General features: G+C 41.5%; 1 protein-coding gene across 11 annotated transcripts in view; it reads right to left on the reverse strand.

The window, feature by feature from the left end:
• The window catches only part of LOC113159542 (formin-binding protein 1), a 46794-nt gene extending 24948 nt beyond the window's left edge, over positions 1–21846 (reverse strand). For 4 of the 11 annotated variants that reach the window (XM_026356284.1, XM_026356291.1, XM_026356290.1 and 1 more), the window contains exons 1-4: positions 7900–8049; positions 7065–7180; positions 3527–3583; positions 3225–3372 (exon numbers count right to left, since the gene is read on the reverse strand). In XM_026356284.1, coding sequence (XP_026212069.1) covers positions 3225–3372; positions 3527–3583; positions 7065–7180; positions 7900–7941 — 363 coding nt within the window. In that variant the 5' untranslated portion in view covers positions 7942–8049. Of the gene's footprint in view, positions 1–3224; positions 3373–3526; positions 3584–7064; positions 7181–7899; positions 8051–17545; positions 17664–21535 lie in introns of those variants that run through there. The other 7 variants (XM_026356286.1, XM_026356282.1, XM_026356288.1 and 4 more) reach the window with 4 other exon arrangements.
• Positions 21847–24125: the final 2279 nt, after the last annotated feature.

Raw genomic sequence — 24125 nt, forward strand, 5'->3', positions numbered from 1 at the left:
CATTTAAAAAATCCTGTTGAAGGCTGAAGATATACTGGTCATCGTCTTGTTTGGTTTGAGAAAAATCTAATCAACACATATGAGGTTATTCACTTCCAAACACAAGAGCCATCAGCCTGCTGGGGTGCGGGTATACACTAAATGCTGCAGCCATTTACACAGATGTTCTGATATGTTAGGCGTGCTGTACATGTACTGCAGAGATGCACTTTGCAAACAGTAGACACATCCTGTCTTTTCCTCCCTCTCAGTAACAGCAGTTACCAAGGCCTCTGAAAGACAGCAAGTGGGGAAAGAAGCTGGACCTAACATACACCAAGGGTCCAACCTTTAAATACATCATAACTGAACTGCAATAAAAGTGGGATTGGAAAATTTGATCATTTTCCAGGAGACTCAACAAACATCTTCTGCTGTCTGACACCATCAGGGATGAACACAAACCTCGCTCCAGCAACACATTTGCACTTCACTTGTGTGGAGAAGCGCACAGGCACTTCTGTTCACACTAACAGCCTCTAACTAATCTGTTAGTTACTCATTAACATGCCTTGGTTCATAGGAATGTGCACCTGCAGTCTTGTGCAGTTGTCAACACACATATAATCATTAGGTACTAGAAATAGCCACAAAACATGTAAGATCTAGATCATTAAACCTCCTGAAAACTCCAATGATAGTTTTCTCTTTAAGTTTAGACCATTAGGCACCAACTCAAACAGAGTGACATTGCAGTTATTCATAACGTCCATGTGAATGCCGTGACTATGAGATGCTCTAACGATCAATCCTCTCTCTCAGCTTCCCACTTTCTTTCCACTCAACAGAAGAAGGCATCCAGGGCCACATTAGAGAGACACTTTGCTCTTACACTGTGGTTGCATCTCTCTTCTCTGCCTGGAAAAGATAAATGAGGAGAGGATCCTCTGCCATAACCACCTGAATGCGTTTTATAGCACATTATGGTTTTCAGCTGACTTTACGGTAAATGCAGAGCTTATATTTGTGGATTTGGCAGCTGAATAAGATGTATTCTCTCTCTCGCTGGTTGAGTATGTCGCATCGCAGCAGTTTGAGACAGATAAAACTTCCCCAAACACCAAAAGATAAAATTATGTGCTGTAAAAAACACCAACCTAAGCTACAAATGGACTTGGTCTTGGGAGGTCTCGCAGAGCGTTTAAAGGGCTTTATCAGTCCTCATTAGAGAGGACACCTAAGCACTAGTAAGGACAGCAGTATGCTGACTAAACACCCTCTTATGAACTCTCAGCACAATCGAAGTCCAGTGAGACTTAGGCTCCTCATCCCCTATTAACCCTGCCTGCTCTTTATCATTACTAATTATAATATTCAGTCATACACATGTAGTGACTGGTAAATGAGACAATATCTAACTGGGGTTGGATATGTCCTCCCAATATGAAACAATATACTAACATAACTATGTTTGCTTAACACATTACATGAAGACCTAAAACATCATGTTTCACTTTTGTAAAAACAACCAAATCCGATCTTCAACCAAATGCTTTAAGCCAACATTTTTGTACTTTTTGTCCTGTGCCACTCCCAGCAGAGCTTAGCATGAGGTCCACTGAGAGACACAGGGAGGTGGGGAGAGTTACAAAACAAAATTATTTTGTTTTCCTTCTGGGTTTATAGTCTGGATTCTACCTGTCCAATAAGATCTCTAGGATAAGCCCAGAAGGCTCTGACCTTCTTCTAATCCTACTGTCTGGGTTTGCCTGCACGGCTCTGTCTGACAAAGACACAAATCAAAAAGCTACAACAACAAGAACACTGACTGAGTGCTGCTTAGAAATTCATGTGAATAAAAAAAACAAAGCTGGGGAAGTCACAAGGCATGACCCCTTCACAGTCACATTTCAGAATATCACAAACACTTTCTCTGTCAATAGAGTAATTGACAGACTTATTATCAAACCCTGAATGATTTTCCCTGAATGAAAAGGTCAATTCTGACAGTATTTTTTTATAGCTTGGGTTATTCTAAGAAGTATGTTCAAGAGTGTCAGTCAAGCGACATCATTCATGAATGTACAGAGACTCTGTCTCAGAAATGAAACTGGAAAAAACAACGTTTAATGAGACAACTGCTCTGAATAAGACTGAGAAACTATTTGCTCAGTGCAGTCAAATAAAACAACTCTCTGTGTTCACAAAGTATACTGTTAGTTATGGAGTCATGCTGAGAAGGGGAAACCCAAGCACTGTCAACTGAAGAAACACTGTTGTGGGACTCCTTAGACACATGACAACCTATTCATAATACCAGCTGCGAAAGAAAATGATGAGGAAACAGAGGAAACACTGGGAGCAAAGTCTATAAAGGAGAAGCTAGAAGCAGGATAATGAGGTAAAAAACTAGGATGTGGATAAATGAAACAGAAGAAAATAAAAGGAAAAGTGAGGAGGAAGTGTCATAGTGACATCCTGCAGCCCTGATAAAGCAGCGGTCTGTCCGGGATCCTCTATGACAAAAGCCAAATCTGGACACAAGACAGAGATGTGGACTGTATGAATTACTGGAAAATCACTTCCCTGCACTTGCTGCAACCTAAAGTCTCATAAGAAAACTGATCATTACAAATGTAACCTGGAACTTCCTGTATTTAAGCAGCAGCAATGTCACCAGTTGTGCAAATCAACATCTAAAAACAGTCACAGTGGCTTCAAGCAGCCTCTGGTTTTGGTTTTACACTTCAATTCCCTCAGCTGGACTCGTGACATGAGTCCACGGCACTTTTTTTCCAGCTGGGTAGTTTTCTCTCTACTCCTCGGCCAACTCTGCGGATTTAATGGGGACCACACTGTTATCTATGAATCATGCGCTACGGCTCCGCCGCTCTTCCAAATGATGTTATAATGGAAAGAAGCAAAGTGACCGGCATTTAAGAATAGTGTGTGGTGCACCAGTGTTTAGTACGTTGCTTTAAAAAAGACAAATAAGGCTGTAATGACAGAGAGATGATGACTTCCATAAAAAGGACTCAGTCGCATTCTGCACTTCTGGTGAGCCTCTGGGTGTATCTATATTTACTCAGCAATGACCACAGTTCACGAAGAACAGAAAATGCCAAGGGAACGGGCTACTTAATTTCATGCAAACCAGTGTTTCTTTTTTCCTTTAAAGAGTCCATGTCCTGCTGTCTAAGGAACAAGTGTAAGCAAGCGAGTGTGAATATGAAAGGTTGTCTTACCGATTTTCTCTCGCTCTTGAGTTCCTGAAGGTAGCGCATAAGCTCGGTGATGATTTGAGACGTCAAGTTCTCGGCTATAACCTCGTGCTGACCTGCGTAGTCATTCAACTCATTAAGTGTCGTCACGAAGGCTCGACAGAAGGTGTACCTGGTGAAAAACAGGATGTGATGTCTAAGGAGAAATGTTACAGCAGTTCTGGCAGACAGTCAGAGCAGAGGATCGACCAACATTTTTATATCTGCGGTTTAAATAGCTTAGCTTATAGCTGGCTCGAACTAGAGGTTCGGGTTATTTAACTCACTTGCTCTCCTCCTCTTCTCGTGAGTTCTTCTTCGGTTGATACTTCTTTGATAAATTCCTGTAAGGACAAAGAGTTCAGCATTCTGAGACATTTCTTAGTGCATCTTTACAAAGAGCCCACTCTGCAGACGGGCAGTGCACCATTTCCTATATTTGCCTGACACTGTCCTTATGAACCTGCCAAAGGATCATCCAGTACACCATTCAATCCACTAGAGTGCTTTCTGCCCCTGCTACTACATCTCTGCCCTCTCTTCAGGTCATAAATCATTACCCCCAGGAGAATGCATGCAGAGGCAGTCACCAGAAACATGCATGCTTTTCTTATGCTTCCACTGCCCTTGCTTTGACACTGGCTGCATGCTAGTGGCACAAGATAAGAGCAGAGTGAGGACAAAGGAAAAATAGATGTTGGATGAATGAAAATATGTCACAGTGCTGCTGTAGTTGAATGTTGGGAATAGGCTGCAAATAAAAAAAACATTATTATGGGTACAGCAATCTTTCAACATACTTCTCTCTCAACCTAGCAACTGTTGTGTTGTTTGTCCGGCTACAGTACATCATGTCACTTTCACCACAGCACTGTAACTCGCTCACCACCCAAATGGCACGCTGTCAGCAAAACGTAATAACAGACTGTGCTCGGATCAATTTGGATGCACAATGTATACACCGAGCACTGCTGTCAAGTTAAAAATTAACAACTATAGTGTATATATAGTATGTTTTTAGTGTGCATACGGTGGTGTGCATTATGCACAGTGCAAACAGTCTGACACTCAAACAAGAAAAGCCATATCGATTTAAATTAAGAGGAAACAGGAAAGGCTATGACTGAAAGTTAGTCATATTGTATTCCACTGTTTATTAGACATAAGAGGTTGATTCTATAGTAACTAAACTTCTGTATGAATTATCAGTACATAGGTAAAAACCTAATCCCCATGTTCACTTTTCAAACCCACACAAAAATGATTATTGCAATGTCAATTACTTTAAAAGAGGACATAACAGTCATTCGTAGAATATAAATGACTTGACTTGCACATGTTGTAAGAGGGAATGCTTAATTCTTGTTGAAATGAATAATACATGTGTTAAAATAACTACACATAATGTGTGTCTGCACTCTATCCTGTTCTCAGCCCACATCCCCCACGCCTCTCTGTTGCTAGGCAGATCTATCTGTCTGGCTCTCTCCCTATCCCACCCAGATGTCCTATGTCATTTCACTTCTATGCTCACCTTAATAATATATTTAGAAAACCATCAAAACTATTGTAGCAACTAAATTTTGATGAGGAGCATAAAACGCTGTGCATTAAAGGGATGTTACAGTAGGTGCTTGTGAGTCTGAAACACGATATGGCATGTTTCCAGTGTCTTACTGGAATATTACTGGGAGAAAATGCCGCTCCATACTGGTTGATATTATCCTCACAGACACTTTTATTTCACCCTCACCCCATCTCTTTTGTTAGCAGGACTTTATTGCTGCTCCATATGGATTATGCCAGACTGGAATTTAGGGGAGGAGGAGGAGGAGGACGAAGCATTAATATGTTGCCCTGCAATGACTAAATGGAAGCATTGTGCATGTTTACACCAATGCAATGGAAGAGGATTATTCATGGATTAGTGCAGTGTGTGGCTGGTATGGTGACAGAAATAGTACAACGTAGACACGTTGTGCATCATTACAACAAAAAGGATGCAATTTACACCTCAACCTTCCTGTTATGACATGTTAAAATGTCTACTGTAAAAAGAGCAAAGAGAATAAAAGACAAGAAAAGAAAACTCCCCAACAACACAGAAGATCAAACGGTCAATTCCATTAGTATATTAGATCTAACAGCTCTGAGTTTTTTGGTTTAAGCATGCCTGTTAGATTAACCCTTCACAAGCTAAGTTAATTGAAAAGATAAATAGTACTTAGGTGTGGCCAAGGAGCACCACAACAAAGAAGCACAGTTTCTCGGAAAACACGGGAAAACCCGATGACTCAAGCAATCCTGTCTGTACATCCTAATTTCCTATTTTTAACCTCATGTGACAAGCGTACCGATGTAGACCTGCATGTGTGTGTGTGTGTGTGTGTTTTTGTGTTTCTACTACACAACAAACTCAGTTTGACAGCGGCCTCTCTGTATAAGCAGAGTGGCTAAAAACATCCGCACCATCTGGGGAGCCTGATGTTCAAGAAGAGTCTATCTCTGTCCTGTCAAACATACTGGACACAGATGCCGGCTAATTGAATTAAGGAGTATCTGTGTTTGGTGTGTGCGTGAGTGTGTGTTTAAATTCACAGTTCAAATTTGTAACTTCATATGCTTTTGGTCAACAATGTTTGTGTAAAGTGCAGCAGTGCACCAATAAATCTGATGTGTCGACGTGTCTCTCTCGGTTCATTTGCTTAGAAAGAGAAAAAGCAAACAACAATCTAAATCCACAAATATTTCAGGGGAAAACATGCATATGTCTGTTCATATTCATATTATTCATAAGAGTCTGTGTTTAAGAGTGAAACGTTAATGGGTGTAGGAGTATAAGAGTAATGCATGCATGTAAACACAGACAGCTAGTCCTATTATCTCAAGCTGATTTAATTCTCAAAAAGAGGAGTGGTAGAGTGGTGACGGTAGACGATCTGTCACAGGGGGTTGCTAGGTGAATACTGGATTGGCATTGGCTGCTCCCTGTGAAACGGGGGGTTGTGGTCAATACTTAGAGCATTAGCCATATTGTGTGGCCTCTTTAAAGATGAGGCTTATGGATTTGAGGGGTATATCCCACGCTGTTGGGAGGCACAAGGCCTTAGGACTTAGGTCATCTCAGTGCAGGATTGCTCATGCTCCTATCACAGTGTTTTAAAATCACTGACTGCACCAAAACACAGTGTGTGTGCAGAGAACTGGAGGGGGGTGGAGCCAACACTCGTGGTTGGAGGGGGGAAAAAAATCTGGGTCAGACCTGGGGTTGATAAAGCTGATACCTACTAGTCTCTATGGAAACGCAAGCTCCACCCCCTCCCCCCACACCCTGACTTCCTCTTGCCTGAAGCAGAGGCCAGCACTAAGAGCAGACATCATGCACTCGGGAGAGAGTGAGACAGAGGTAGACAGACAGACGCTCAGATGCATACAAAGAAAAGGATGGAGGGGGAAGAAGACACATCCTTTGTAGCTTGTTTATCTTGCTCTGCACTTGCAGAAACCACGTCTGCTTCCCTGCAGAGAGACAAAAGTGCTGCTATGAAAATATGAGGATTTTTTGAGAGCAATATATCAACGCTAATGTACTACTTGTCAAATGTGAATTCATGTTTCAGTTCCCCCCTCCAGAGGGAGGTCAGGGGTCAGGGCCAGCTACATAATCAACAAGTACTGATTCAGCCTCTTGTTTCAAGGACAATGTGAGATCAGTAGATCAAATCCTGCTGCAGAGGGCAGGGGAGGGTTCTTCATCTCAGCCACCTGGATGGAAAACAGGCCCACAACTCAAAAGATGGATCATCGCTCAGCTTGAGTACTCACCTAATCTGTTTTGCATAGTTGATTTCAATCTCTGATCTCTCTTTTACAAATTTGGTGTACTTCTCCACAAATTCGATCCCCCACTGTGTATGCTTCTCCAAGTTGTCAAACTGATCCTGCAGGAGAAAAAAAGAATAATTGAAGTGCAATCACTCATCGTTAACAAAACAATAACGAGAGATTAAAGCCACTTTATGAATTCAAATACACTTCAACACAAATCAGGCTTGATTGAATTTACATAAAATATCACCAAGTGCTCATCTTGATATGAGTTTAGCTGATACAGGCTGTTTCACAGCCTCTCTGTGGGAATACTGTTTATCTCAACTCCCCTAAGAGATATATGTGTGTCTGCTCTGATCCACTTTCGTGGCTGAAATTTAAACACTAACCACCTTCACAGGTGGCACACCTCGCCTACTAAGCATTACTGTCCATCTGGGATGTGATCACCACAAGCTGGGACCTGGGAGCTGTGACCAAAGTTACTTTACTTTGATATATTTGGTATCATCTTAAAATGAGGTCTATTACAGAGGATACAGAGGATTTTTCAACTTAAAAAAACAGATGCTAACAGCCTACGCTACTGATAACCAAATACAGCTGCTCAGGCTGAACTCATTATTTATTATATGTTCATGACTTGTGAGGAAAAATTGAGCCTCTAGTTGGCTGAGGTCACATCTTGAAATTCATCAGCTGACAAAAAGAGTATTTCATCTGGGATATCAGTTAACACAGAGCCATGCCATACAGCAGCGACTATGATCTGAATGATCACTCACTAAAAGAGTGTCTAATCTTTAAGATGAACCGAAACAAAAACAACCTTGGTGTGGCTCCAACAGTCCCCCATTCTCTCCTCAACCATGTCTTGAGTGTCTCTGAATCCAGCTATTAGTTCCTCTGGTATGAAGCACTAAGCATTTAAGGTGCCAGCATGACAAGTACATCTGATTCTCACAGCAAACTATGCAGCGTGCTCTATAACTGTTTTAGCATCTCTGCACTAAAAGCATTTTCCTATCAAACACACAGGAAGCGGTTGTGGTGATGAAGAGTTCGAGCATCATAAAGCCCACACAGTCCTGCAGCGCTTCATTGTGGAGGACTGTGCTAAACACTCAATGCAAGGTAATACTGCAGCTTTAATGAAGCCACACAATGTTATATCCTAAATCTCTGCAAACAGCATTTGTAAATTAAATAGCTCTGAAGTATTGTAAAAAAAAACAATAGAGTCTTTAGAGTGAGGGGTTGGGGGTGGGGTGGAGGGTTCCAGTCTGCATTGTTTCACTGAGTTTCAACAAGCAATCACTCACCAACAAGCCACTAAACATATGAATGACAAGATAAAAACAACAATTAGAGGTTTTACTGACACAATGAAGAAACTCCTCAGCCTCATCACTTCACATCCTTGTTTATTGCTCACAGTTTCTCTGTCTTTGACACCTCTGTTGTTTTTTTTCTTATTTCAACAGCACACTTCCCTTCCTCTGTAACGCTCAAAAGCAAGTCCACGCTCAGACCCAAGTGCCAATTAAAGTAATCAAACTGCTTCTATTTCATTCTGACTTGACAGCAACTGTTCAGGGCACAAAAACAAAACAACTATCTGCACACGTCACTGCAGCCACATCACGCACATTAAACCCTCCTCTCTCCGACACACATAACTAAAGATTACCCTTTTTTGCAGGGGCACCATCTTATCCAGTGTGTATCAATGTGGAATGTGAATCCGAATCCAGAAAATGTCCATCCAACTGGCCTTGTCTCGAAAGCAGCACAACAAAAGGCTGAGATTAGGTTAGAGAAGGCATCCACAACACCATGTCCCAGGTATCCAAAGCAAGTAGGAGTGTGCCTGGGCTGGGAACAAAGTCTGCTGACCCCGGCCCCAAAGAGTAACAAAGAAACTGCCCAGTTGGAGGAAGTAATTCCCGATTGTCTGGATCGAGCAAGAGTCCAGGAAGCAGAGGAGAAACCGATGCAGCACTTGCTCAGTCAAACACACAATGTGAATCTGGGGCCACGGCCGCCCAGAGCATTCAGGCTTAATGCTCCATCAGGCGTAAGGTGGAATAAGTGGGATGGGAGAGGAGGACAGTGGGAGAGAGAGAGAGAGAGAGGAAAACCAGAGGGAGGGGGCTTGAAAGCAGTAGAAATGACAGAAGAGGCAGGATTACATGGGCGGGGATTAAATTTGGGGGGGGGGGACTATCTCAGGCTGCTGGGCCTCTCTGTCACCCCACTTCACTTATTTTAAAACCTCATAAAACAGTAGCATAAAGGCTGTGATAGACAGCGTGATGAGTCACTGTGAGCTCATGGATATCCAGTAATGCCACACAGGATAGAAGAAGCAGCTGCTGGAGGAAAATGGAAAATTCATCGACACAACTATAACTACCCCAGCAACAAAGCGAAAAAGCAGATTAATAAATCACGACGCAGAGTGAGAAAAATATGAACCAAAACAACACATCATGGGAAACGGTGTCAGACACTGGGATTTACTTTGTTAGTCTTCAACAACACCTTTAGCTTCACTTCTTGTTATGCTTTTGATTACAGACACAGGAATTTGCAAACCAAAGAGTTTTCCATCTATTCTATTTCCCTACCTTTTTATTGTGTAGTGGAAAATATAGTAGCAGGATGCAAACAAGACTAAATCATTAAGCCAAGTGTGTGCATGTGTGATGCATGCAAATTATTCAGTGTCAGGTATTTTGTCACAGTTGGCTCAAGAGTTCCCAGACTCTGTTTTAACTCCAGCTCCTGCTCTACACTTCTATTCTCTTATCTGCAGTCTCTAACACCATGTTCCTGCAGGATGGAATAAGAGGTGGATCCCTTCAGGAGACTAACCAGCCCTACTCTGCTTGTTATTTCAGGACACAGTCCAACTCACTGTGATGCACGTACCATTGTGGTTGAGTACATGAGAGAAAATAAATAGAACTGTGTAGCTAAATATTTTTTTTATTTCTAGGAAATGGGAAACAGGTTCAAAGAGAGAACAAAGGCTACTAAATATGTGGAGGTCGCCAATGTGCTGTACAAAAGCAACATGCAGAGTTCAGGATCAGCCTCCTGACCTCCAGCCCTTCCCAACTGGTTAGGGATTATGGTGCCGTTTAATGTATTGGACTGCCAGTTAATCTGAGCTAATGCACATTATTTAGCTACCATTCCAGATCAGAGCTCTTGATGTCAACAGTCCTGTGTCCTCTTTGCTGCATTCCCGCAACACAGCGGTTTTCGCTGTCCTCTCTGTTTAACATTGTTGAAGGAGACACACAAGCAAGTAAGGCGGAGGCAGACCTGGTGCAGGCAGACGTTGCCTCATGTGAATTCAGTGTCGTGGTCATCTCTTTCCTGCATCAATTAGAGTAAATGGCTGATGGTTCTGATCTAAATACCCAGCAGAGCTGCTGCTGCAATTGGCTGCACAGGCTTAGTGCTGTTTGTGATTGTAAAACAAGACAACAGTGACTTTTTTTTCTCTTGAACAGGGCATTTTTTATTTTTGCAAAGGTGTATAATCATAGATCGGCTGCTGCAGGCTGGTCATCCACAACTGAAATCTCGAGGGCTTTATGTCTTCATGCTAAAATCAGGTTATTTGTATCAATAGATGAATACGATCAAACGTCATTTCTAGTCATAGGTTATCTGGTAGAAAATACAGGTTATCAGCTTTAAGCGGTTAGTACATCTAACAGGCACTAAATGTATTATTGTCAGAAAAATGTAATCAAATTTATCCCTGAGTTTCTCATCTGGTTACCTGCTCTTCTTCTTTGTATCACATGTGGCAGTGTAGAGCTATGACAGTTTGAAATTCACGATAACAGATTCTGCTTTACGTTTGCTGACACAAAGATTCAGCACAGTGAGCAGAGCAACGTTTAAAATGGTTTGCTGATGCTTTTTTTAAAACCTGTGAACACACGCTCTTAGGGACACTTCTAGTTTTATTACAGCCTTAACACCTCTGCAGAGGTTGGTTTGCCGCTCTGATGATCACAGCAAAAAGTCAACACGTCATTAAAGACGCAAGAGAAACACTGAGCAGTGTCATTGGTCGACTGAGGGAAATGAACAGACACCAGGAAAGTAATCGCTGACTAATATGTTAAAAAGATGTAAATGCAGATGTGAGCCACCGTTTACGCCTACTGTACATGAGTGATTGCACAGTTACAACAGTTTGAAATGTATTTTTTAATTCTTTTTTGATCCACAAGGGGGAAAACACCGGTGCAGGTGATTATCCACAGAGGCCTAAGAGACAGATGTTCTGCTAGAGGAAGGACAATGGGACAAGAGGTCTATAGATGCTTTTGTCTGTTTTTAATTCTTCAGGGTGTTGACACAAGGAGCAAAGACAGCGGGTGAGGATGGAGGTATGGGCTCGTGCTGAAAGCCCCTGGTCTTCTGCTTTCTTTACACGCTGGTTATAGTGGAGTAAAATCCCATGTGATGACCACATTTCATTAACAGTTTGAGAATGAAGAAGTGGTGTGTCATAAACTCTGAGGAAAGTACTGAGTGCATGTAACGCAGGCCTACGCCTAGTTTATTCTCTTTCATCTGAGAGAAGGTGGTTTCAATGTGGTTTTCATACAAGTCTATTATAATCTTTCCAGTAAATATGAATGAGTTATTTTAGGCATCTTGTTAGCTAACTAACTAGCAGAGAGAATGGGTAGGATGAGGAAGACACTGCATTCATCCAGAACTGTTCATTAGGCTGTGAGGGTCCTGCCAATTCAGATACTAAACAGACACCCAAATTGTTCAAACCCAACCAAAGCCATGCCTCATTCAATAAAAGGGGGGAACATCAAAAGTTGTTCAGTAGGTGATTAACATTCAGCTTTATGCTGATGAGACACATGACTCAAAGCAAAGCAGAACCGCAGAAATCTACAGTCTTCCATGAGTTGTTCAATGTGTCTGACGACAGTGGGCGTCCAGAAGCAAGAACAAATATTTGGTGGAGATGCCAAACCCTCTCTCCAACACACACCAGGCTTTGTCTAAGAAAGCGAGGCGGAACAATGCTGCCATAGCAGAGTGTAACCCGTGTGTCAGCGAGTAGCTGCAGAAAAAAGGGACAGTAGCCTCCTACGCACAAAACAGCACGTGAACACACATCAGCGGACGCTGATGATCATGTGCTGCACCACTGAATAGCTGCTCTCAGCTATTTCACTTTGGATTATTAACAAATTGCCACTATTACTGTCAGTCATGCTTTAGTGGTATGCAATATATTCCTCTAAAAAAACATCAAACAGACAAACTTTCTCCTAAATATGACCAGCTGTTTGGGGAAGAGGGTGACCTTATGTGTAAGAGCTCTTGTTTGCATGCCATGTAGATATTTATAGAAACAACACTTTGGTCTGTCTGAAATTTAAGAATATGTGTTGCTGTATGCACGTGTGTGTCATGCCTCTGCGCTCAGAAAAGGTTTCCTCTCTGTGTTGGCCTGTGCATGGCTCCCAGTTGCTTTTAAATCGCTCTGCCTCTGTCTGTATCATTAGCATGTATGAGTGCATCCACTAAGACAAAGCCTACTCATGCTTTTCGCAGCTGTTAAGCAACAGGAAATTGCTGCCTCTCAGCTGTGAGTCATAGAAACTGGAAGGATGGTCAACTTATTCATGGACATCAAAAAAATCTAACTGCTGCCATTTTAAACTCTAACTATCTACTACAATAACTCCGCTATTGTAAGATAAATAAGTTACTGTTTAGCAAGTTCTTCATTTTACAAAGGGGAAACTACATATTGCAGGAGACTGTAGTCTATGACTGATGTATTATTCTGCTTCTCTGCTCACTTACAGCGCTCGTCATCTTCATCTGCAGTAACACCTGCAGATACTCTTCGCAGGGACTCAGCTTGTGCTCATCCTTTTGTTCTTCCTTTTCAGATTTCACACTGTCCAAGAAAACAAAAAACTGGCTTTTTCTGCGCAACATGGTCATCGTTTCCATGCAACAACGAAGTAGAAAGCGAATGCTGTTAATCCATTTTTTAGATGGTTAAAATATGATGAGCGACTCAGTTGTGCTACAGGTTCCTGTGTGGTAATGCAAAGTTTGGATCCAAGCAAATCCTATATCGTTGCAATGCCTAATCCAAGACCGTATTCACCATTCGAAGCATACTGAATCCAGACAGAGCATAACATATAATGAAAGGCAACAGAAATGTTGCAATCAGTACAGAACTTGATTAAAAGACGCTTGTTAATAATCTGATTACTACACCTCCCCTCCGACTAGCTTTACCACCCGATAGGCTGCCCTGTGGATTAATCCTGCTAGGCCGGCAGACACACATCAGCCATTGTTCCTGTTGAGCTGTTTTTGTTCTTCTTGGAGGATAATGCTCTTTAATTCTTATATAACACATTCTCTGGAATTAAGAAAAAGTTTAATTATAGGGTAAATATGAGAACTGCACACGTTACAAGACATGTTTGTGACGTGTTTATGTTTATATATATATATATATATATATATATGTTAAAACTCAAGAACTGGTTGGACTGTACAACGTTGTAAGACGGGGCATGATATGTATTATGGGGCTACACCAACTTCTGTGTTAGTGTAAATGACACCTCTGCTCAGCTGTCCACTAATCGTGTAGATGCCTTACATGGGTCAGGTGAATCTATTGCTATGTGCTGCCATAACATGTCTCATGTACACATTTTCCACTGAGGAACAGAGTAACTATACACGTTCTTTTGCAGTTGCTCAAAATAGTACCTTTATGATTACTATACTCCCTTTCCAAAAGGTGTCAGTCTTTAAATTTAATGATAGCTGCCATGAATCTTGTGGAATGTGAAAAACTAACACACAAACAAACAGCACTAGCTTATAATTAAGTCTGCTGGCAAACATGATGCCAGAAAATGAGAGACTAGATTAAAGACATTTGTATTTTATATGTTTTACACTAACACATGATGGTAGTAAATGAGAGACTAGATTAAACAGATTTGTATTTTATCTATTTCAGATTTATGCATGATGATAGTGAATAAGAAACTATATTCTCATGTGCTTTACTCTTGCACAAAGCTGTGTTTCCAGCTTATAGCTGCTGTTCATAAATAGACCTGTCTGACCCTTTTCCTGTCCCGTGGCGTGTAAGGCCTTCTCATCTTGCAATGGCTCGTCACTCACTACAGTTACATGTTAATACATAACTTAGTTTCCTATGTGCCAGGGTGCTGGGAGAGAGGTGTGGTTCACCTAAACAGACAAACCCCAAATAAAAATTAGCTGAAACTATTTTGACTGTCCCTTATATTTTTGTTAGCGTTAAGGCGTCATCTTTCAGAAACGTTAAACCTTTTTCAAGGAGTTATTTATATGGTACTCTTCTACTCTTATTTGACTCCTCGTCACCACATATTTGTATTTAAATGGATGAAACCTCAACATTTGCTATGCTGATCCTGGAATATTTATATTAATTTTTTTTAACAAACTTGTACTGTATCATCAGAGTAAACTCAAATCTAAGGGTGGACCACTTTGTGCTGGCAGCACCAACAGTTTTTCAGTCTCAGAACTGTGTGGCAGCACTTTCACTCCACCCTGACATGTCTCAGCTCAAGATTTGAGTCAAGTTGGCACTCCTTAAGAGGCAGCCTGGCACGGCAAGTTACTCATCTTGGAGATTCAGATCTTACTTCTACCAAATACACATTGTGACAAGTCTTTTCTGTGCTAATTTATACTTTATTGAGGGGTAGAACCAACTCAGGAGAGACATGCGAGGCTGACTCTGTTATTGAATGAAGTCAGACTTTGGTGAAAGGAGTCACACATGTAATTTCAGTGCCACTTATATTCATAATTATTTCATAATACAATCAAAAGAACTCCACCTTCTCTGTCTGGCACCATGAACATTAATACATTTCCATACACCCACAAACAGTAACACAATAATGTACTGTTTTTCCAAGGGGGCATCCTCAAGTTCACACCCCCTCTCTATAATTACAAAAATCTTGAACATTTAACAAATGTATTCATTGCAAACACCCACACATATGATTACACCACCCTTCATCTATTAACATCAGTCTGAGAGCCAGAGGAGAGGGGGAAAGCTAGATGAGTCAAAATGATGAAAACAGGGAGAAGGAAAGAAAAGTAGGACAAATGAGAAATGTAAAGAAATGCATATGTGGGCTAGAGTAAATGCTGAACCTATTTTTGGCAGCTAAAATATTTCAAGCAGGGAGATAAAATGTGTGATAACTGCACGACTGCATGAGCTAGTTTTCATTTAGGGCTTTGAATCGTTTTAAATGAAGCTGCTATAATGTAACTGCTTAAAAAGGTTCACATAGTAAGACCACATCTATTAACCACATCTGCTCTCCTTTTCAAAAAGCTAAATAATAGACCCCTACTGTCACACAAGAAGCAACCTCACTGTTTCTTGGCCTCAGTAAGATCCAGGCTTCATGACAAAAGAAGACAGATGGAGAACTGAGCTTCAGCTCAGCGCTAAAACAGGGCTTATAAAAATGTACAATCAAAATGTTCATCTTTAACACTTGCAGTGCTAAAAGCAGCCAGGATCCGTGCTGCCACCTCCAATTGCTCCTTTGGGATAATAAATACAGACTACAGAGACGCTCCAGAGGAGAACCTACACGAAAAAAGAAAATTCAGCTGAATTTGCATTCAGCCACAACACATACGTTTTATCACTTCCTTAAGCACACTGGGATGTTTCTTGCTCATTAGCTATTTCAGGTACTTCCACCATCTTATGAATATACTATCACCACAAGTTTTGTTGAGAGGCACCTGCCTGATGGTCATCTTTGAACCTCAGCTAGAAGTTATAAGTCCTTTGCAAAAGTTAGTCTTTTTAGAGTGTTTCTGGGGGCTTACTGCCCCGAATATTAGCTTTCTCTAACCATAACCACGTAACCATTTTTCTCCACCTTGAATAGTAACACAGCAAACAGTGCAGTTGGCAATCTGTGCTAGTGTTACCCGATTGCTCTGTTAAAGGAAACTCAATGCTGTCACAGCCTGAAGAACAAATGACACTACATGTAGGACAATACAGCAGATAGTAGGAGAACATGGAAGGCTGTTAAGGCTTAGGTGACAATATGTCAGAGTGCATGTGAGTGAGGCCCAGCAACACTACAAATTCCGCTGTTGCAGCAGTGATTAGAGGCCAATGTTACACACAAGAGAAGAGCCAATGACTAAAGATTAAAGGCTCCAACAGTCTGTGATAGGAAGGACTGAGTCACCTTTTCTTGGTGACAAGATGACAAAATAGCATTTCTGTTGCAAGGAAGAGGAAGGACTATACTTGGTGGTCAGAGAACGCCCAGGACGGAACATATAAAAGTTTGGTGCATAAACCTTTAAAGAATATCTGATCCAGATTCTCAGATTTCTCCATCAACAGCCCAATGCTCAAAGATACAATGCCTAGACAATAAAAATAAGCACACTCTCATACTTAAAGGAGCTACTTTAAAACTGTTCAATGATCAATCAAAGTTGTAGTCAATCGACAAATAGTCAATAATACGAAACAGAAACAGCTACTACTACTCCATCAGAGTATCTCCTCATCTACTCATCTCCTTTCTTTTTTTGTTCTGGCCCCCTGGAGTGCAGTCTGGGGCCCTCAATTCAGATGTGGATCTATTCATCAGTACTTTACCCTCACAGGGGTTCAAAGAAAGTGGTGAAGAGAAAAGGTGGGTGCTGACGAATTTAGGATTAAATGTGCGGGGGTGCAGGGATCTTTCTCTTGTCTTCCAAAGGGTTTCAGCCTCTGACCCCCATTGACTCCAACCCACAGAAACAAACTAGCCCTGGAAGTTCCCTGAATGTCAAGTGAGCAGCAGGGGACGAGGCTGGACCCTGGGGGAGACTGAGTCAAGATGAGACGCAACAGCAGAAAACACAGGAAATCTCAGTCTAACACCGAGTTGTTTCAAGCTCTAAATAACATGAACAGAAGATCAAACTTGATATTGCACTGCTGTGACTGCATTACTGAAATCCATACTAACAAGACCATGAGACTATGAACTTTTCTGTCTGTGCCCTTCTGGCAAAATTAAGCACCATTTAACAGCAAGAGAAAACAAGTCGACATTTCAAAGGCCTCTTCAGACAACACGACTTTCCCTTCTCAATTAAATTTGGGCTGATTGCAAACAGATAGGTATGTGCCTGCAATTAAAAAGAGATTTTGTCTCTAAAGTTGGGCCTAATGGCAAGATAACTATGGATGTTCAAACCCTGAATATATAAACGAAGAAGCGCACCATTTGAACAAAACTGGCAAAGTACGGCTCAGTCAGAGACCACCCATGGACCACTGCCTGCTATTATAAACCCAGTGCTGATGAATCATGTGCAGTTCAACTCACCTTTAACTGTTGCTCTTTGAAAAGAGTTTCAGCCTTGTTCATGTTGCCTCACCATAAAGTTGTGCAAAAAGAAAAGACACCCTTACTTTATTTCCCACAAACTTTGAATGATGGACTCCTGTGTGCAACTGTGAGAAAAGCAGCTAACATCCAGTTCCCAAATTTACCACATGGCAGAAGTGAAAAACCGAAGGTGTGTCATAGTGCAAAGGTATAGTAGTTACTGTATGTAATGGAAAAATTCTTACTTTATTTTATTTGACTGTCAGGTTGTGTGAAGGATTGTCTTGGTTAGTCGCACCTCTGAGGGCCAGGGTGCTAGTTTTAAAGCTCCAAAAAGAAACATCGCCTTGTCACTTTCTTTCTTTTTCAACATTTCAAGCATGTGTAGTTTGATTTAGACTGTTTATTAAGAGTTTATTAAGAGTTTAACACCTCTATATAGGGCTGTGAATTAGTCATTTTCTGAAAATTACAATATAAATGTGTCATGCCACATTTGCCACATTTGACTTCCTACTTCCTTGTGCATATTTATACATTATGCCTCTTTTGAAAGTGGTTTAGGGTCTTTACTTTGCATGCATGTCATGCTGATACATTCACATTTACTAGCTAGTACAAGAAAAACAACTGGCATTTCATGTTAAGAATATGATCAAAACTTTGCAGACACAGCTGTCTCGGTATTAGCCAGTCAATGGACATGGACCCTGTCTGGATTGAATAAGATACAGCTGTCTCAAGCATTGTTTTTGTAGCAGTTATGCTGGTACATTGTTGGTAATGTTACAAGGACAAGGGCAGTGATGGTCATAATTGTCATTGTAACGCACATTCCCAGAGTCTGTCTTTTAGAACACAATGAAGACTATAATCAAGGCTGTGATGCAGCACTGAAGGCATTCAATATGTTGGAGTCCATCAACATACTGGGTACTTTGCTTCTGGTGACTCACAAAGCTCAAACAGAAGAGGTCCACCACATTCATTTCTGTTTATTTATTTATCGTGTTAGCTTGTCTGAGCACTAATGCTCTTTTCTAGCCTTAAATGGCTTCAAATTCACAAAAACATCCATTCTTGGACTTGATTAATATATGTAACTGTACTCAGAATGGCTCAGTTGAGAAACTCCCTTGTTCCATTGTAATAGTGTCAAATCCATGGTGTTTATGAAACAATAATGGGGAAGAATATTACAGCAAGGCCTGGTTGCACTACCTCATGGCAGCAGTCGTGTTTTTCAGCGGTTGAGAAACTCTTCACAACTGTGACTTAACTTCCTGAGATATCATTTGCTTTCCTGTTTGCAGGAAGGACAGGATGAGATTGATAAAATGTGCATCCTTCACCTGTCACACTGCAGCATCTCCACGCAAAGGCAGGTATCACTAATATGAGTTTGATTTCCAAAATACAGTGTTGAAGTGGATTTTCTTGCTTTTGTAAAGTGTATTTTAGAGCAGTTTGAAGTAGAACTTGGACTGTTAACTGGACATGTCACACATTTGAAGACATCACCTTAACACATCACATAACAATTTCCTAGATTGAATCTATTTATTGAGATAGATTAATTGATACTAAAAATAATGATTAGCTTTAAGCCTACTTAGTACCACTAAAGGTACTAACCCACAACATCCTGCTGTTGCTCTACATGACAGTGTGGCTGCTGTCAAAGTACTGGTCTCGCTGTCTTCCTGTTTGAACTGTTTTGGGACAACAAGCGAATAAGCTCTGAAGGGGCAACAGCCACCTGCAGAGTATTGCTGAACTCTGTCTGCTACCCTATTTCGGGGAATAGGATTAAAGAAACAAGTGTCTGGACTCCATTCAACTCACCAGTGAATAAATGGGCATCTGGTTGTAATACATTATGCTCTGCATAAGCTCAGTCTCAGTTTAAAAAGGCTGCAAACTTTTTCCAGATTTAACGTACACATGAAAGCCTGTAAAGTACCTTCAGGCTCCTTCACTTGACTGCACCAATGCTTACCAGTCAAGCAATGCCGTAAGTAAAGTAGAAATACACCAACAACACTGGGGAAACGCAAAGAATGTGGAGTGCTGGTGGTTTTCTGTGAACTTTGGACCAGGTAAATTACTGGAGAATGTAGGGGAGTGCCTCCCCTTCCCTTATTTCTTAGAAAGGAAATCACATGACTAATGTAAGTATCCCCAGACCCTTTGCTGCCTGGTTGAGAAGAAAAACTACAGCTCATATATATTAACCTTGGACTGCAGATTTATCAGCAAAAAAGTTCCTGTAGGTCGAGGCAGTGTGCAGAATCAGTGGTTAACAGATCAAAACCGAGTTCACTACACTGAACAATCCATGTAAAACAGCTGTGGTTGCTTTCTGGTTGCAAGAAAAGGGGTGCAACATAAGTTAAAGTCAATAAAGTATGACCTTTCAGCGGGTTCAAAAGCCAGCTCCATGTAGTAGCTTGCAAGCATACACTCGTGCATGTTTGCACTGACACACAAACACACATATACTGACAAAACAGCAACATCTATTTGAAATGTGCATTGAATCCTGCAATAACAAGCTAGCACTTCCTCCAGGCAGTTTGTCAGCGCACAGACAGCAGAATCACTGCTGTTCCAGTGGATCATTTCCACAACAAAACAACAACATGAGCCACTGACACAAAACCCTAACAGCAGGAATTCCACTCAGCACAACTGCTTATTATCAAGCCGTAATAACAGTCTGACACAGTCCTGTAATCTCTGCCGTTACCATAATGTAGTGTGCAACACACTCCCCTGAATGTGTGAGCATGCATGTGAATTTTGGGGGAAATACCACTGACAGGGTGGCTGGCTAGTTGTGATAAGTTCAGCACTCCTTAAAAGTGAATCTATGAGGGATAAAAAGTGACATCATGACACAGGAATCTACTGTAGTAAGGTCACTGGGCCTCTTCACTGTTTTATGTTGCTCACAAATAAAGACTTTGGTATTTGTGGTCAAATATAACACTAACCTTTCATATAAACTCCATGGATGTCAATAAAGGAAAAATGATGCAACACTTAATCGGAAGAGCAATAAAGGCATGTGTTGAGACTACATCATGTGGAGTTGATGTGATTTAGCTGATCATACCATGGACACGGTAGCCTCGGTCAAGCTGCTGCTCCTGAACTCCTCCAGATGACATCATCTGCACCGAAAACACCTCACTGATGATGTCATTGTGAGGAGTTCTTTGGTAAAGAGACACATTTTAATACAGGGAAGTACATGTACTCCCCAAATTAGAACTATGTGATCTCTGAAGTTGACCTTTGCCCTCACATTAGCAGGCTATTTATATTAATATTTAAGTATTTCTGCAGATGAATAGTCCGAGCTACTTTTCACAGTTTATATTTAAACAGCCGTGCTTCAGTGGCCTTTTTGTGCAGAAGACAACTTAACCTCATCTACTTCCTCTTCTGACAGTGATATGATCAGTTACAGTGTGCACACATGCATTCACCATGTTGTCGCACATTTATCAGATGCTAGACAAGTGCTACCACAACATGAACGCACAGCCTCAGTAAGTGGACTCTGCAGGACCGTCTGCGTTTTGACCGTGTTGAGGGGGTGTGTGCAAAGCGTGGTTTGAAATGCTCAAACTAAAATGGATGTTGAGCTGTCTGCGGATTTTTCCAGTGATGTGCTCCTTGCTTGTAACACCACACCGCAAACGCTGATTGCGACAGAAACTACAACTGGAGACACTGTTGCAGAAATTAGCGCAAAGGCGCACAGGCTTCGGCGATTAACGCTACAAATTAGCCCCCTGTCGGCTAACATCACTGGGGCTGACCCCATCCACAGAGTTGCGCACACTAGCCGTCGTTTCGGAGGCAAAGATGGAGTCACTGCGCCTTATCGCTGTCGGTTTTACCCGAGAACCGTTAGGTCAACACGGGCTCAATCAAAACAAGCCCGTTCCCAAACGGCACAAGCGCACCGAGACTCACCCATAGCTCCGTCCCCCAGCTCATGGTTCCAGTACGATGTCCTCGGAATAATCCACAGCTCGTTTGAGGTGTTTTCACTTCGCACCGCGGCAGACGTGATTTGTGCCTTTGTGGTAATCGACTGTCAGCGGACGTATGTTGGAAAAAAAAAACCACGCTCCCGTTCTCGTAGTTATGTTTTTCTTTCAGAGTCTCATCCTGTGTGATACAAGATGGCCTGAAGCTGCAGCATAATCTTCAAACAGGATAGACTCGCTGTGTGCACAGCTCGGGCACCCGCTTCCACTCACTGACAGCTGCTCCTGCGCGCCCACGGACGAGAGAGAGAGAGAGAGGGAGGCAGAGAGAGACAGAGAGGAGGCTGGTGGGGGGGTGTCACTGCAGGCCAATAAAGCCTCCACCAATATCTCTCTACTCATTCACTCCGCTTTGAAATGTGGTTTGAATGCGGGAGGAACACAGGGCGGTGGTGGGAGGTTCACAAGGGTCACCACCCATGGCAGATGTTTCATTGAGCACCCACAAAGATTTTTATACTAACTTCAGGGCAACCAGCTCTACTTTCTCTTTCAGTCTCTTTCTCAGATTAAATCTAAGACAACCATGCATGGCTCTGACAGCACCTTAGATTTCACACTTACCCCACAGCTGCCTCAAACTTCCACTTTGCACACAGGATGTTGCAGAAGGTGCACAGTTAAGATAATCCGACGCATCAAGAATCAGAGTTGAGCTGAGATACTAGTTGAGGGCATCATGGCACTCATGCAGACAATGAACTTAGAGCCGCAGCTGGTGACTTTTGATTACACACACAGCCTGTAGCTGTTCTAATAATTATGACCAGATCATTATGAACCACATGTAAGCTGCGGTCTCACACGCTGTAACTCTCAATATGATTTATAAAAGTACAAGTATAATTAATCCCAAACCTGTACTGCTTCACCTCTGCCATATTCTTAGGATGTCTTGGGTCTCTCCAAAGGACATATTTTGTCTTCACCTTGTTGCTGGTGACACCTGTTCTTACCCAATCATTGGAAAATGTCTGCCATGACAATTCCTGGGATCAATCATGTGTTTTTTGGGTGAGGGTGCCAGAAATCTTGGAGTCCTCTGTTGTCAACACTGCGACCAGTATTGCTACAACAACACTACCATCTAGTGGTTAAAAACTGACAAACTAGATATGTACTCTGCTTCATAACAGCAAATACGTTTGCTTGTGTAACACAACTGTGGTAAATAACATGAATTGCTATTAATAATGTTGTGCTTTGCATGTGAGCCAGATCCAAGGTTCAGGAATTAAGCAGGGGGCCATAGAACAGAGCCTAATTACCTTTATTCGTTACTCCTGTCTTGTTCCTACTATGCTAAATGCTGCTGTAAAAGGGAATCATCTGTCGGTGACTTGTTTATTTTTCAGTATTCACTAGAACTATATGTCTAATTGTCCCAGCACAATTCATAGCCAGAGCTATCAATTGCAAAAAGCAAGTTAAAACTTTGTAATAATGACTTAACTTGATCTGTTGCACTCTACCGTGCATTAAATAAGGATTAACACATTGTTATAGCTCATTTACAACAAATCGCATTTATTTAGCATTCCTGACGTGCAGTGATGCAGAACAGACATTTTAAACCAGTCTGTGCTTTTAACTTTACTGCTTTGCAGCTCTAACTTTGCTTGATATCTAGTTTAAAATGATCACGTTCACTGTCACGTTTCTTTTTACAGCTGCACGAGGACATCATACATATATAACAAGTTCCTCAACATGCTTATAACTTTGATTTGCTATTTTCTAGCATGTGTCCATGTATGAACAGTATTGTGAATCAATGTAAGGGTCACATCTGTTTCCAATTGTGTTTTTTGATTACACTGTATGCAAAGTAAAGATAGCATCAATACACCCATTGCATCCTTCAAAGAACAATGTTGGTTCACCTACAGGGGATGCACAAGGACCTTCCCAGTCATTCTGACATCAAAAGCCACGATGAGTGACTCGTCATGGTGTAGGAGGAGCTGCGACTTGATTCTGAAGTCTCCCTGGCTCAACTTTACAAGCAGACGGAGAGCAGCCCCATAAAATACGTTGCACTGAATTAACAGCTTTTACCACCTGCTTGCAGTTTACGAGATGAGATCATGACTCTTCTCTTTCTTCTACAGCCACAGGTCTGATAAAACAGCTCCAAATTCAACGTCACCATTGGCTTAAGATTTATATACACTTGTGTTTTGACATGATGTTTAGCTTAAACAATTCATGAATAACACAGATCTAATCACAATAAATGTCCATATGGAGGAGTTTTACTCTAGAGCAAACAGAGCGCCTGAGTGCGACCGCCTAAAAGTGCCTTGTAGCAGTGCTTCCATTGCAGATCTGCCCTCACAGTTTCCTAGTTAGGAAACTGAATGTTCTATAAAGAAATATCCTAAATGAAAGGGTGCTTCAGATTTACCCTGTACACTGCTCATTTACTCTTCATTAATGTACAGCGGATGTACTTTTACCCTTTCTGTGTACTGCAGAACAGGACATAATCATTTAGAAAGATTTAAGTCAAA

This window comes from Anabas testudineus, chromosome 12, assembly GCF_900324465.2.
Source record: "Anabas testudineus chromosome 12, fAnaTes1.2, whole genome shotgun sequence".
NCBI lineage: Eukaryota > Metazoa > Chordata > Actinopteri > Anabantiformes > Anabantidae > Anabas > Anabas testudineus.